Below are 12,892 nucleotides of genomic sequence, written 5' to 3' on the forward strand. Positions count from 1 at the left end.
ACCAAGAGTACGAGCTATCTGGATCGGTTTGTGCAGTATATAAGGAGAGTTAGTGGGTGCAAGTAACAGGATGCAGATCACCATGCAGTCAGCAGGCCTTGCAAGGACCCGGGTGGTCGCTCCACGCGCGTCAGCACTGCAGGCCAGGCCCGTGGCCAGGGTGCCGCCTGCTCAGCGCTCTGCCCTTCGTGCCCAGCCGAAGGTGCGTCAATGGCGCTCACTTAAAACCGTCCATTTCTTATCTGTCCTAGGCTACCTGCACTTGTTCATGTCGCGTCAGATCATGCGTCCGGATAAGCAATGCCCACAACGTAGCGCCCAGCTCCTGCATTTATTTCGTGTTACCACTCATACCGAAGGATACATATTGTGTGAAAGGGCCATTGAAACTCCAGTCTTGGGTGCTACAGACCGCCCCACTGGACATTGATCTGAACCTGGTGATATATTGTGAGGAAACTCCCTTTTTAATCTTGACGGCGTCCTGACAGACTCAGCAGCCTTAGAGACTCGGTAATGGGACAAAGAGTGGGACAGCTTGCAGGATATCTTGCATGGCACCCCCAGAGTGCTCCTCTCACATTTCAGCAGATTCAGCACGCTGGACAAAATGTACAGCTCTCAATGCTGAATTTCTTGCCATACGATTTGTCTCTGCAGGAGGCTGTGGAAACGGTAACTCAGGACGACAAGGACAAGGATGCTGATACAGAGGTGGGCCCTGCCTTGATCTGCTGAACTAAAGCAGCCCACAAACCAAAGCGCGGTCAGCCTTAGATCATCGTTCATGGTGTTACTCATCGTCCAATAGATGCCCTGTGCTGATTGACAGCAGGAACAGAAGCAGCCGCAGAAGCTGGAGGAAGTCGTGTACACCGACCCTCTGGAACTGTACTGTGATGACAACCCCGAGGCGGACGAGTGCAGGTAGGACACAGCCACACTTTCAATCAGGAAAAATAAGCTTTTGACTTCGACCAGCGCAAGCTGTGTCTGCTGCATGCACCGGCGCATCTTGTAACTTTGAATGCTGTAAGGCGGCGCACGAGTGCCGTCTAGAACTTCATGGCGCATGCAATTCGTGATATTGTTATGATGCATGCCGGGACCCCAGCGCATGGCTCACATCCCTGGCTGCCAAAGCGCTAAGAAGCATAGGTAGCTTCATGTGCTTTGACCTTGTGTCAGGCATGTGTTTATATAACTGAATCGCTGGTGTATTATGTAGGGTGTATGAGGACTAGATGAGATGTCCGGCTCCAGATTACAGGATACCCTTTTGGGCACCAGCACAATTTTGGCCACATGTGAGGTTTTTTGGGCACACGCGACCACAAATGCGAACCGCAGTGCTGAGGAGAAGAGATAGAAAATTTTGGTGACTTGACTGATACAACCGCGTGAGCGGAAAGCCAGATCTGGCTTTCCTCTAGAGTGACCAGAACTATTAAGAGATTGACTTGAGTGTGTGCACAGATAAGTTGCCAATTTCCGTGGCCATGCATATTCGTCTACTTTTGACTGTCTGACCCCGAGTGTGGCACAAGCTTCTTGTACGTTGGCCTTGGTCATGACCATGTGAGGGGCTGTTATGGGACGATTCACTGCAGTGCTGTCTGTACAGATGCAGACCTCTTGACTGGGGCCCAGGCGTTCATCCTTCAACAGAGCCATCAATGCATTGCTGCGTGCTTAGCAGTGCTGCTGCATACCTCTGGCACGCCAGGCTGAAACTGGGCTATAGATTCGGATGTGTTACCATAGAAGTTCTCTGAGTGGGAGAATCTCACATCCTGAGAAGACTGTTGATGAACAATTGCGTTTACAGGAGACATAAACACCATAATCTAACCAGTTCCCAAGTCCCTGGCCTGCAATGGCGCTCTCCATATGGAACTGCATGCACTGTGAATGTGATGTCAACACCTGTATGGAGCTACAAAATTGCCAGGTCTGAAAGCCCACACAGCAGAGCTGTCAGCAGTGCAACCCACACACCACTCGTCTCACATGCAAAACCAAAGTCATCAACAGGATCTTGCGTTCCATATAAAATACCCGCCAAGAATGTTCAAGCATTCCCAAACCCCCGAAGCTGAGCCGTTTGGGACATTGAACAAAATCTGCGAATGAAAGATTGGCAAGCAGCACGCCTAAGCAACACGCAACTGCAGCAGTGCAGTAGAATAGGCCACAAGGCGATAAATGCTTGCACATATGGGGCCATAAAAGGAGCTCGCATCCCTCAGTACTGCTGGTATCCCCCCTGTGGGGGGCCCTGCTGCAGCGGCTGCGCCTGGTACTGGGGTGGCAGTGCCCCCTGGTACTGCGGGGGCGGTCCCCCCTGCGGTGGAGCCTGCTGGTACTGCGGTGGCGGCTGCTGCTGCTGCGGAGGCATCCCTCCAGGACCTGCATCGGCCAACCACCCACTCAATGGTCAAACACAGAGCGCGCCCTATCATCAGAAACTTGCTTTTAACATCGATGCCAACCCAGTGATAATAGTTCACAAGTACAGGACACGCGGACACTCATATGTCCAGACCAACGCTTGATCTTTCCAGAGCAGAGTGAAAAACTAATCTGTGCTTGCCGCGTTTCCAGGTAAGCTTTAGTGAAGAACATGTTTCTTCCTCTGACAACATGTGGAAGCTGCATTGCCAGATCAAAATTCGGCAGATCAGGGAGAGGTGCGAAGGCAGGATCAGAAGTATTACCTGGCTGGCCGTAGGCGGGGGCACCATACTGCTGCGGGGGGCCCTGCTGCTGCGGCTGCCCGTAAGCGGGGGGCCCGCCCTGCTGCGGTGGCGCTCCGTACTGGGGGGCCGCCTGCTGCGGCGCTCCGTAAGCTGGCTGCTGCTGTGGCGGCGGCTGCTGGTACACCGGCGCAGGCGCACCCTGCCACAGCACGCCCAACTCTCTTTTTCTGTCCTTGTATAACATTCCAACCTATCCAGTGTAAAAATACAGATCCCCCCAAACTAAAGTTTCTTCATATTCATGTGCCCCATTCAGCATCAGCAAAGAGTTTCGCCTAAGGATCCAGAACACGTGCGCGATCATAGCGAGCGTCGCTGCGTTTCACCTGGATACTCTTCGAGGTAGTTCTCAGCACCAGGACATTAAGAAAATGAGCTTTCAATTGTCACTCACATGCAAGATTCCTGGAGCCTGAGAAACAGCAACCAACAGCAGCAGCAGAGCCAAGCACCTGGGGCTGGTAGACTGGAGCGGGGGGACCCTGCGGGGGGTACGCAGGGGCAGGGTGGCCGTACTGGGCGGGCGGGGGGCCCCGGTGGCCACCGGGAGGGGGGGCACCCGCCGCCAGCGCAGCCTGCGCCTGCTTGGCTATGTTGTCATGCGCAATCTCATACTCCAGACCTGCCAGCAGCCGACTTCATAATTCAAACCGAACTGCAGTGTTGCTGGATTTTCGTCATATAAGGTGCCATCCCAATGCTTTCCTGTTGACCCGTCTGGGCACTCATGAGTTTTGTTGCATGCCTCTAGCAGCCCACGCTTCCTTCTATGCACTCTAGTGTGCAGGAAAATTTATGTGCTCTCTGAATTTCCCAGAGCCAGACAGCTTGCAGCAAGGCTGTCCTATGACAATTCCCCTTGAAAGTTACAACTCGAGGGAGATTATAGCGCACCTGTGACAATGACAGGGTCTCCATGGTGGCCGTGCTGGGGGGCATGGTAAGCTGGGGCGGCCCCGGGCGCCGCATAGCCGCCATACGCCTGGCTCGCTCCATTCTGTATGATCACAAGCCACCAAGTCAGCAATTACGCGAGTTGTCCATTTGAAGCTCCGTGTTGAAAAGGACATTTCGCATGACAAGGAAAGTGAAGAGACAGTGCAGAATACAAAAAGCCGAATGACATTCACTGATCACAGACTTAAGCAACGCCCCAACTTGCGGTGATGTTGTCAGTGCGGGGTGTGTCAGCAATGTCCTATCAGGCAGACATCGGCGTGTTCTTGTATGCTGACACAGCACAGAAACAAAGACCGGCGCAAGTGGGGACGCGGGGGGACTGGGGGGAACCTGCTGGTAGCTGTGGTCGGGGGTGGCGGCCTGGGGGGCGCCAGGCTGCAGCGTGTAGTCGCAGCTGCGGTCGTTGTTGGCCTTCACATTGAGGTTGCGGTGCACGCTGTAGCTGATCTTCAACTGCGCACAAATTGCACCACACCTCAGTGAGCAATGCTTGGCAGGCACCTCCCAGAATACAAAAGGGTTGCCCTAAATGGGGGGTTGTCTCAGGCATAAGAAAGTACTACAGTGGAGGCGCAGACAGGCATTCATGGCATGCTAATCCCAAACAGCATGCCTTCCATCTGCAGGGCTCGCATGCATCCAAAGTTTTCTCCAGGGAAGTATTCACCCATCTTCGGTCACAATTTGAGGAAGCAATCGATCTTGGTGGAATCTACAGATGTGACACATGAAGGAAGCGCACCCTGTTATAGCCGCCGTCATAGATGGCGTGGCCCTCCAGTGCGCTCTTGGCATTGGTGGCGCTGAGCGGGTCCGGGTACTGAATCAGCGCCTGCATGCATTGAATCCACCTCAGCCAATGCCAACACGAGTCTTCCACTCACCCACCCCTACACTTCCCCAATGCCTTGAGAAGTCCACTGGACTTCTGCAACAAGAAAGCGAGTCGCCTGTACTACGTTTCCTAAGTGTGTAGCTCGGTTGGTAGTGTTGGAATGCAGCTGCGCACTTGAGCCTTGCAATAGCGACTTGCATGCTTGTTGCAGCTCGATTGGTAGCATTGAAGTAGAGCTGAGCGCTAAGGCATCACTGTAATGATGACTTGTATACTTGTTGAAGGTTCGAGGTGCATTTTGACTTGCTATACATAAAGGCATCTCCATACTATGGCGCAGGGGAGCAATTAAATGTGGCCCGGCAGGGGAGATAACAGGCGACGGACCTGGCTCTGTCCGTTCTTGTCAAAGATGGCGATCTTCTGCACAAAGCCGTAGGGAGAGAACACCGTATTCAGCGCATCCACATTGACCGGGTAGGCCTGGTTCTCGATCTGCATGCGCACACATTGGGTCAGACACCAAGGCAACATACAGATGTCACTGCAATCTAAGCGGACCACAGCTCCTAGAACAAGTAAAAATGACAGTGCCACAGCAAAGGGGTGATGGCTGCTTGATGTTCCTAGATACAGGGTCAGATGGAATGATGTGAGAGGACCTCTACATCACATAGAGCGCCCGCAGCGCCTCACAGGTCCACATCTGACAGTGCATTCCGAGACATTGGCACACCCACGGCTGACAAGTAAAAAGTCGCAACCCAGGGGATTGACGACGTGCTTACCTGGCACAACAGCACATTTCCCTCAAGAGGGTTGCCGCTGATGGGGGCCTGGATACCGAGCGCCAAGTTTGGGTCGCCGCCAGCTGGCGCCGCCGGCAGGTACAGGTTAGTGTAGTCCCTGTCATGGCGTAGTCACCCATTAGTCAGCCATCACCATCCGTGCAACCTGGCCGATCCCTATTGGGTCTGCTAAGATGGCCTCGAGTCCACATTTCATTCGATAGACCCAATTTCCTGATGCTCGTCGGTATGAACAGACATTGGCATTTTCATCATGAGTTCTTTTGCCCGCAAAGGCGTCCAGTAGCAAGGCTACTTCTGAACTTTGCATACCGAAGACGGCTGATTGCCAGCTTCAAGATACACCCTGGATTCTAAGATTCTGATGGACCGCAAGGACTTCCATTGACTACGTTGGACACAAAGGTATTGCAGTTAGAAAAAGACCTGGATCGGTGGGACTGGAACTTGACGTTGAGGTCGGTGTGTTGGGAGTAGGTGATCTTGAGGGAGGGTGGGTTGGGCGTGTCGTTCAGCAGGTGCTTGGGGATGTGGCGCCCGTCCAGCGCCAGCCGCACCTGCGCGCATGTGCCGCCACATGTTATGCGCATGCGCATGCAGCCGGGATTGCTTTGCAAATGGGCCATGCAAAGCAGTGTGCCATCTGTTCACAGCCCCATGACACATCTTGTCACCACACCTGCTGTTAACATCAGCTGATCTGCAAAATATGCAGCAGCAGAGTGAGCACCCAGGCGCGGAATTGACATAGGCCAGCAGCGGAATGCGCCAGTGACATGTCCGAACACTGTTAGCAAGTGTGCATTTCACCTGCTCTGCTGTCTCAGCATCAGCGTACTGCACGAGTGCCTGGAACCCCTGGCCCTTCTCAAAGGTGGCGATCTTCTGCACCAGGCCAAATGCAGAGAAGACCAGGTGCAGCGTGTCCAGCGTCACATTCATGTCCGGCTGCATGCAGAGTAATTGGTGAGTCAGCAGCGAGTCAGCAACTTACATCACCCCACGGCAGAGTGGGGAAGGCAAGGCAGAGGAGAGGGTCAGACAGTCATGTCGACCACATCCCAGCACAGTGGCACAGTAATAATACAGCAGGTGACTAAGCCACTTTTAAAGCGCCAAGGCAGTTAGGGAAAAGAGGTTGCCAGGCCGTTATTGCGCGCACTGCAGCACGTCTTTCGTCATGCTGTGTGTCGGCCATTGCCAATTATGGCTTAGTATGGATCCCCCCAATTATGTGGCCCGCGCCAAGAGAAGGGAAATTGTGCAACAATATTGGGTGCATACTGGCACATGTTTTGACTCACCGCCAAGTTTTCCAGGGACACAAGCAGGACATTGCCTCCCTGCTCTGCGCTGCGAGTGGAGTTTACAATTTCCTGCCGCGTGCTGTACTGCAGGTACACTGTCTTGCCGCGAACCTACAAACAGCATGCATTGCGCAGCGTGACTTTTTGTGCCCCAGGAAACCTCAATGAGCCTCAATGTGTGTGGAGCAAATGGTGCAGATACCAGCGCATTGCATTGGTTTAACTTCCTGAAAATGTTGTGCCAGTGACAAGCATGACACTCTGTGATTCATGCAGTGGGGCCTCAAGTTGTACCTAAATGGTGTCGTCAATGAGTTTATATTAAGCAAGGCATGCATGCATGTCATTTGCAATTTTGCTGTAAGCTAGGCAAGACGGTGCCTGCTACACTCATGAAAGTCCACATAAAAATACTCAGCTAATGTAAGGAAATGGTAAGAGTGTATGTGTGGCTGACCTTGGCTGGATCTGCGGCGTTTGCAAAGTAGGAGACCATTTGGATGGCCATGTTCATGTCAGGGAACTCCACAAAGGCCTGGTTCTTGTTTGTGCCCACATTGAGCTTGGTTTGCACAATGGGGCCAAAGTTGGAACATAGTTCTCTCAGCTCTTCTTCTGTAGTTTCGTAGGGCAAATTTCGTATGTGGAGCACCTGTGAAACAAGAGTGGCAAGTGAAGTAGATGTCAAAGGTATTGGGTACTGTCAGAAAGCTGCGAAGGCAGGATTGCGAGAAGTATCAAATGATCGTCACTGTCAGGGCAAGGAATGCGATATTGATAAGGAATGCGACACTTTGTGTTGTGAGGATTAACCTACGTGCAAATTATGGTCCTACATCTGCTCTGTGGGACTCTGAGCTGTAACGATGACAAGGCCACAGTCGAGCCGGTTTGCACCACTACAAGGAAAGGACGAGGAAGTAAGACTTGCCTTTGACGGTGGCTGGGAGAACCTATGGACAGGCTGCTCGGACATCTTGCAGATTATCCCAGAGGGTTGGAAAGGTGACCTTAGTTCCCTTTGGAATGCCCAGCAACTCCTTTATTATTTTCGGTTCAGGTTATGAATGAAGTGTCGCGTTACGGGAGTTGTGGTGTACGGGAGCGAGCTCGGATCAGAAGAATTTGATGAGAGTGAGCTCCAGAACAGAGGAATCCTTAGGATGGGTATATTCCCCGCGCGTCCCCGGAACCTTCACTTCTATTGCCTAGATTTCCACTTTACAGCGTGAACCAACATGCATTTGGGAATACCATGGCGATACCAGCAGCCCTGCCTGCAGGCTGCAGCCCACGTTCGATACTTCCACGACCCCCTGCGCAGTTGCCAAAACAGGAATAGAGCTGAATCCATCTTGGACCAGAAATCTTGCTTGCTCGTGAGGACTAGTCTTCTGCCACAACAAATTGTGAATGCGTGCGATTTGCACTCTCACGTTCAATCTCCTCAGATGTCCTTCATGCCTTTCAGTACAGTGAGGCAGCATGTCAGGAACGCATGTATAGGGAGTTTCGATGCAAGGCATGTGAGGAGTGTTTCTTGTTCTCGGAACAGAATTACTTCCTACAATCAGAAAAATGAACAAACAAGGTGATGATTTTCAATCTTACTACTAGCTTTCTCCAAGTAATCCTGCGATCTGCATAAGCCTGATCTAAGTATGTGAAGTAACACAAATATCTGTAGCAAACTGAGGACCTATTGTGTTCCTCCAGATTCGCACAGAATAACCAAAAGCAGATGAGAAGCATGGCTGGTACGAGGAAGGCCGAAAGAATACAGCACAGCACCAGCTGCTTACCGACAGCAGTGGAAGCAGCTGAGACCATAGGTCTCAAAGCGCTCATCTTTGACTGCGACGGTGACATAGTTCTCACCATCTTGTGTGAAATACTTGCTGGTGTACATCACTGTCTTGGGCTTATAAGATTACTGAGGGCTGCAGTGTAAAATGCAGGGGTCATCCTTTTGTCAGAAGATCTGCATAGGGTAGCCTACAATGCGGCATTTGAGCACTTTCAGATCAAATGCAATGGGCAAGAATCAATCGCAAATTGGTGAGTGACAAGGCCCTGGTGTCATCAGTACACGTGCTGGCTTAGCGAAAGTTTGAAGCCACACGACTTGCTAATGATCATGCACTGAGCCCTGAACCAAAACAATTTTATCACAACATAAGTGGACAAAGTCATTCTGCTGCCGGCAGGTCCGAGGAGTTTTATGACAAACTGCAAAATAGCATTGGCGGCGGGAAGCCCAAGATGAGGTGGTTCTTTGGTGCGCCACACTCCTGTTTCTCGGTGCTCCACATTTGAAATGCAGCTGCATGTTCTAACTGTCTTGACAGCCTCACAGCCAACACGGTAATGATCTGCGCCTGTCTGAAAAAATGACAAGCTTAGAGGATAAATGACAAGGTTGCAGGTGAGTACGGCTGGCCAATATCCACAGTGCTGCAACGGATACCGGAGACAGATGAGGAGAAGGCGCAGCTTATAGACACCCTGCAGGACTGGAAGACGGACAAGTACCAGCAGATTGTCTGTACGCCCCTCTACCATTTGTCCTGAGTCCCAACAGCATAACCCTGGCCTGTAGATGTGCATCCTTGAGCAGCTGGTGTGAGTGCGAGGGGCGCGATAATGAGAGCATGAGGCAGCGACCCACCATGCATGCAGCAGACTGAAAGTGCCTACATAAGAACCTTGCAGAAAGCATTGTTGGTCAGGGTATAATGACCGTAGCTCAGTATGGACTCTATACTATAGAGGACGCTGACCAAGAGCCAGCTTGTGATTTGCTGCGTCACTTGTGCGCCTGCAGCATACACTTGCCTTTTGGCACACTTGTCAGTCATGAGATTGCACATGAAGAGCTGTTGCTCAAAAGCAGGCCTTTGCCGGACGAGCTCTAGTGCTGTCGGCCGCCACCATTTCGGGTGTTGTTAGATCCAAGCATCTGGGTAAACCCCTACAATACCCCTTCCAAAAGCCCACTTATTACATACATATTCTTGGGTTTGTGCAGCGAGTGGGGAGGTGCCGGCGCGAGAGGGCGTGCTGCGGCTGATGGATGAGGCACGCGCTGAGGGGCTGCTGGTCGGCGTCTGCTCTGCCGCCACCAAGTCATCTGCCATATGCGTCCTGGAATCCCTGCTCGGAAAAGAGCGCTTCCAGGTGGGGAATCCCGGCGATGTGAATTTGAACCTTCTTTTGAGTCAAAAACCCTCACGCCCTTCCTATGCCCGAATTTGTAGGTGGCCAGATGTGGAAATCTGAGGCCACCAACCTGATGGAGGCATCATGCATGCCTGCTGCGTGTGCAGCGACAAATTAATGGGTACCTGCATTTTGCGGTGCCACTCAGACCTTCTAAGAGGCTGCTTGTGCAGCTTGCTCGAGCCTAATTCTGTGATGTGTCATTGCTTCTGCACAGAGCTTGGATGTGTTCATGGCGGGGGATGACGTGGAGAAGAAGAAGCCTGACCCATCAATTTACCGCATTGCAGCGCAGCGATTGGGTGTGGACCCCAGCGAATGCCTAGTGGTTGAGGACAGCACCATCGGCCTCAAGGTGCGCAGCAAATCCATCACAAGTCTCCAGCTTCATTGCAGTGCGTATGAGAGGGTTTCCTGTAGCGAGAGACCTGACCAGAACACTGCTGTCCTTCTTAAAACCATGCTTTTGGCTGCCACACAGTTTGTGCATTACAGCAATCTATGGTGGAGCAGCATCGGCCGTTGCAAAATTTGACAGAATTTGGCAGAAAACGTGGGTCAGGGAAGCAGTGTGGATTGTCATGGGAGGTATGTGGCAGGGAGTGCAGATTGTCATGCATCGCCGGCTCTTTGAGCATTGTAACTCCAGCGCCAGAGAAGTCACGCAGGTGCCAAGATGCGCTCAGCAGAGCTTAAGGTGATGTCTGGAATTCAAAATCTAAGTTCTCCTCTGAGCTGTGTGCACTGGTGTCTGCAGGCGGCCCTGGGCGCAGGCATGCGCTGCATAATCACCTACACCAGCTCCACAAGGGACCAGGATTTTGATGGCGCAGAGCGCATCTTGGAGGGTCTTGCAGATAAAGCCACGCTCGCAGTGCTGTCTCGGGGCGGCCCTATCTTTGATGACCGCATTGCAGTTGTGGCTCCTGCATGAGCCGAAAGTCTCTGAGCACATTACTGCAGAGAATCTGACAAATTATAAGCAGGGTGAGCATTGCCAGAAAGGCCATGTTATCATGCTGGCGCCATGTAAGCAGTGCTGGCACTGGCAGAGGAGCGCTCCAGAACATGCACGACGCCATTCAAACCATCAATGAACCCGCTTCGGGGCCCCGACCCGGGGACGCACGCCGGCGCCGTGGCGCGCACCTTCATCTAGATCCTCTTCTATTGCATCAGATGACTTGATCAATTGGGGAAATTAATGGCTGCTGCGGGAGAAGAAGGACAGAGCAGCATGCATGAAACCTGGAATCTATCACAGCTAAGGCGAGGAGTCTGCCCTGTTGCATTGAACTAAGAAATCCTCACCATTGTGCCAAAATAGGAGCTGAATCCCAATCAACATGCCTTGAAGACATCGCGTCTGAACTGAATGCTTATGAGTAGGACTGGATGAGATTTCGGAAGGGAACATATTGTTCAGATTCCAGAAGCAAGCTTGTGCTATCCTGACTGAACACTTTGGGAACCCAGCATGATGTAACTAAAGAACGTTCACATAATAGCTGCATCTTTGACATCATTCGCTTGATAGCATGCAGTCGCTGATGCTCACAAGAGGCGTGCTTTGTAACATTCAGCAAGCAGGCTTCTCAGTGATGCTGTTTTCAAGAAGGCACATGTCGATGGAAAGGATTGCCCGCGAGTTGAGGAGAGAAGATGATGGGAGGGTGCGATTGATGACCCAGAGCTTTTATCGTTGGTATCATCTGTCATTTAAGATTTTAAGCCATCCATCAGGTTGAAACTAGCATGAGATAATGTGAGTCCTCGTTGGTGCAGGAGGTTCTCAGGTGGAACGAGAGGACGAACCCCTTGCAACTACATCCTTACCTTCAAGCTCAAGAACATTCGAGATCGTATCGTCAAGGCAGGAGCAGTGCCCCGAATCTCGCTGCTTTCACTGTTGCAGCTGCAGCAGCTGGAATGGTCACTGCCCTTCTGTTTGAGACGAAGGTGCGTGCTTGCGTCATCCAATTAATTTAGCATACATTCACATCCAAATATCTGTATCTGGCATCCAAGGTTAGAGCTCGATGTGCCTGAATAGCTTGGTGCGTGAGTCATAGCATGTTGTTTCCAACAAGCCTGGCACTTTCGAATGATCACAGATCATCTGCCGAAGACATTATGTGTACAAGTTCTGTTGGAGTGAGGGAGTGCCTTGCTCTTGAGGCAGCTTGGGTTGTTTCTGTGCAGGAGCAGGAAGAGTCCTGGCTGGGGAGGGGCATTGAAGGCAATCGCTCACCCTACCCTCTGCCACAAGCAAACACAGCACCATTCAGCCATGCACCCAACCCACTGCGGGCAAGTCGCGCATCCTGAAAATGACATGCCAACGCATTTTGGAAACGCCACCATGCGAATTTGGACAGCGCCTCTCCAGCTTTAAAATGTTGCTGCGGCACATATCAATGCCATTTCTAAGCGGAGTGATGCAAACAACGGATCATGCACAAGGTCAAATCACGCACAGTGTTCACAGTGTACATGGTAATGCCGGGCCAAAGGTGATGTTATTTGGAATATCCAGCTGGCAGCAGATATAGGCTGACTTGTGCATTCTGCAGGTGAGGCTGGAGTTTCTGATGGCAGAGCAAGAGCGTCTAGGGGCTGAGCTGCAGGCTCTTGCAGAGCATAGGTGGTCCAGGAAGGCCAGCAGGAGAAAAAAGGTGGGACAGCTTGATTGACTGCTCATGGCAGCTTGCTAGAATAAGTCATGTTGGTAGACCGCCAAATCACAGCACCTTGTTGCAGATGTGACATCTATCTGAAGCTTACTGGGGTCCATCATGATATTTGTGCAGCCCCAACACCTAGCAGTAGTCTGGAAAAGTATGTGATTCTGGTGCATGTTAAGGAACGTGGACATGGTGTGACTTGCAGGAGTTGACCCGCGCTCTCAAGGATTTGGAGTCGGAGCAGGGCAGCCTAGTGGAGGAAGCCAAGAGGCAGCTGCTGCGCCAGGCGCAATGAGTCATTGCCCACACTCACTCTTGA

General features: G+C 51.9%; 4 protein-coding genes across 4 annotated transcripts; 3 read left to right on the top strand and 1 right to left on the bottom strand.

Moving 5' to 3' along the window:
• The first annotated feature begins 43 nt into the window (after positions 1 to 43).
• Positions 44 to 1,624, top strand: COCSUDRAFT_34249 (hypothetical protein). The gene is made up of 4 exons (XM_005643742.1): positions 44 to 202; positions 661 to 714; positions 836 to 927; positions 1,229 to 1,624. The coding sequence occupies exons 1-4, from the start codon at positions 83 to 85 to the stop codon at positions 1,242 to 1,244; spliced, it is 282 nt and encodes a 93-aa protein (XP_005643799.1). The 5' UTR covers positions 44 to 82; the 3' UTR covers positions 1,245 to 1,624.
• Positions 1,625 to 3,779: 2,155 nt separating this feature from the next.
• On the bottom strand, positions 3,780 to 7,897 carry COCSUDRAFT_31152 (RNA-binding domain-containing protein; the record flags this gene model as incomplete). The annotated part of the gene is made up of 9 exons (XM_005643743.1): positions 7,602 to 7,897; positions 7,128 to 7,322; positions 6,668 to 6,781; positions 6,174 to 6,311; positions 5,790 to 5,920; positions 5,343 to 5,460; positions 4,942 to 5,049; positions 4,462 to 4,551; positions 3,780 to 4,172 (listed from the first exon to the last, which is right to left on the bottom strand). The coding sequence occupies exons 1-9, from the start codon at positions 7,644 to 7,646 to the stop codon at positions 3,780 to 3,782; spliced, it is 1,332 nt and encodes a 443-aa protein (XP_005643800.1). The 5' UTR covers positions 7,647 to 7,897.
• Positions 7,898 to 8,420: 523 nt separating this feature from the next.
• COCSUDRAFT_19778 (HAD-like protein) lies at positions 8,421 to 10,823 on the top strand (the record flags this gene model as incomplete). The annotated part of the gene is made up of 7 exons (XM_005643744.1): positions 8,421 to 8,532; positions 8,629 to 8,728; positions 8,878 to 8,948; positions 9,096 to 9,215; positions 9,699 to 9,847; positions 10,107 to 10,244; positions 10,647 to 10,823. 7 exons carry the CDS (start codon positions 8,421 to 8,423, stop codon positions 10,821 to 10,823), a joined length of 867 nt encoding a protein of 288 aa, XP_005643801.1.
• Positions 10,824 to 11,818: 995 nt separating this feature from the next.
• On the top strand, positions 11,819 to 12,868 carry COCSUDRAFT_38187 (hypothetical protein; the record flags this gene model as incomplete). The annotated part of the gene is made up of 4 exons (XM_005643745.1): positions 11,819 to 11,848; positions 12,092 to 12,199; positions 12,463 to 12,564; positions 12,779 to 12,868. The coding sequence occupies 4 exons, from the start codon at positions 11,819 to 11,821 to the stop codon at positions 12,866 to 12,868; spliced, it is 330 nt and encodes a 109-aa protein (XP_005643802.1).
• Between the last annotated feature and the right edge of the window lie 24 nt (positions 12,869 to 12,892).

Source organism: Coccomyxa subellipsoidea (genome assembly GCF_000258705.1).
Source record: "Coccomyxa subellipsoidea C-169, whole genome shotgun sequence".
NCBI classification, from domain to species: Eukaryota; Viridiplantae; Chlorophyta; class Trebouxiophyceae; family Coccomyxaceae; genus Coccomyxa; species Coccomyxa subellipsoidea.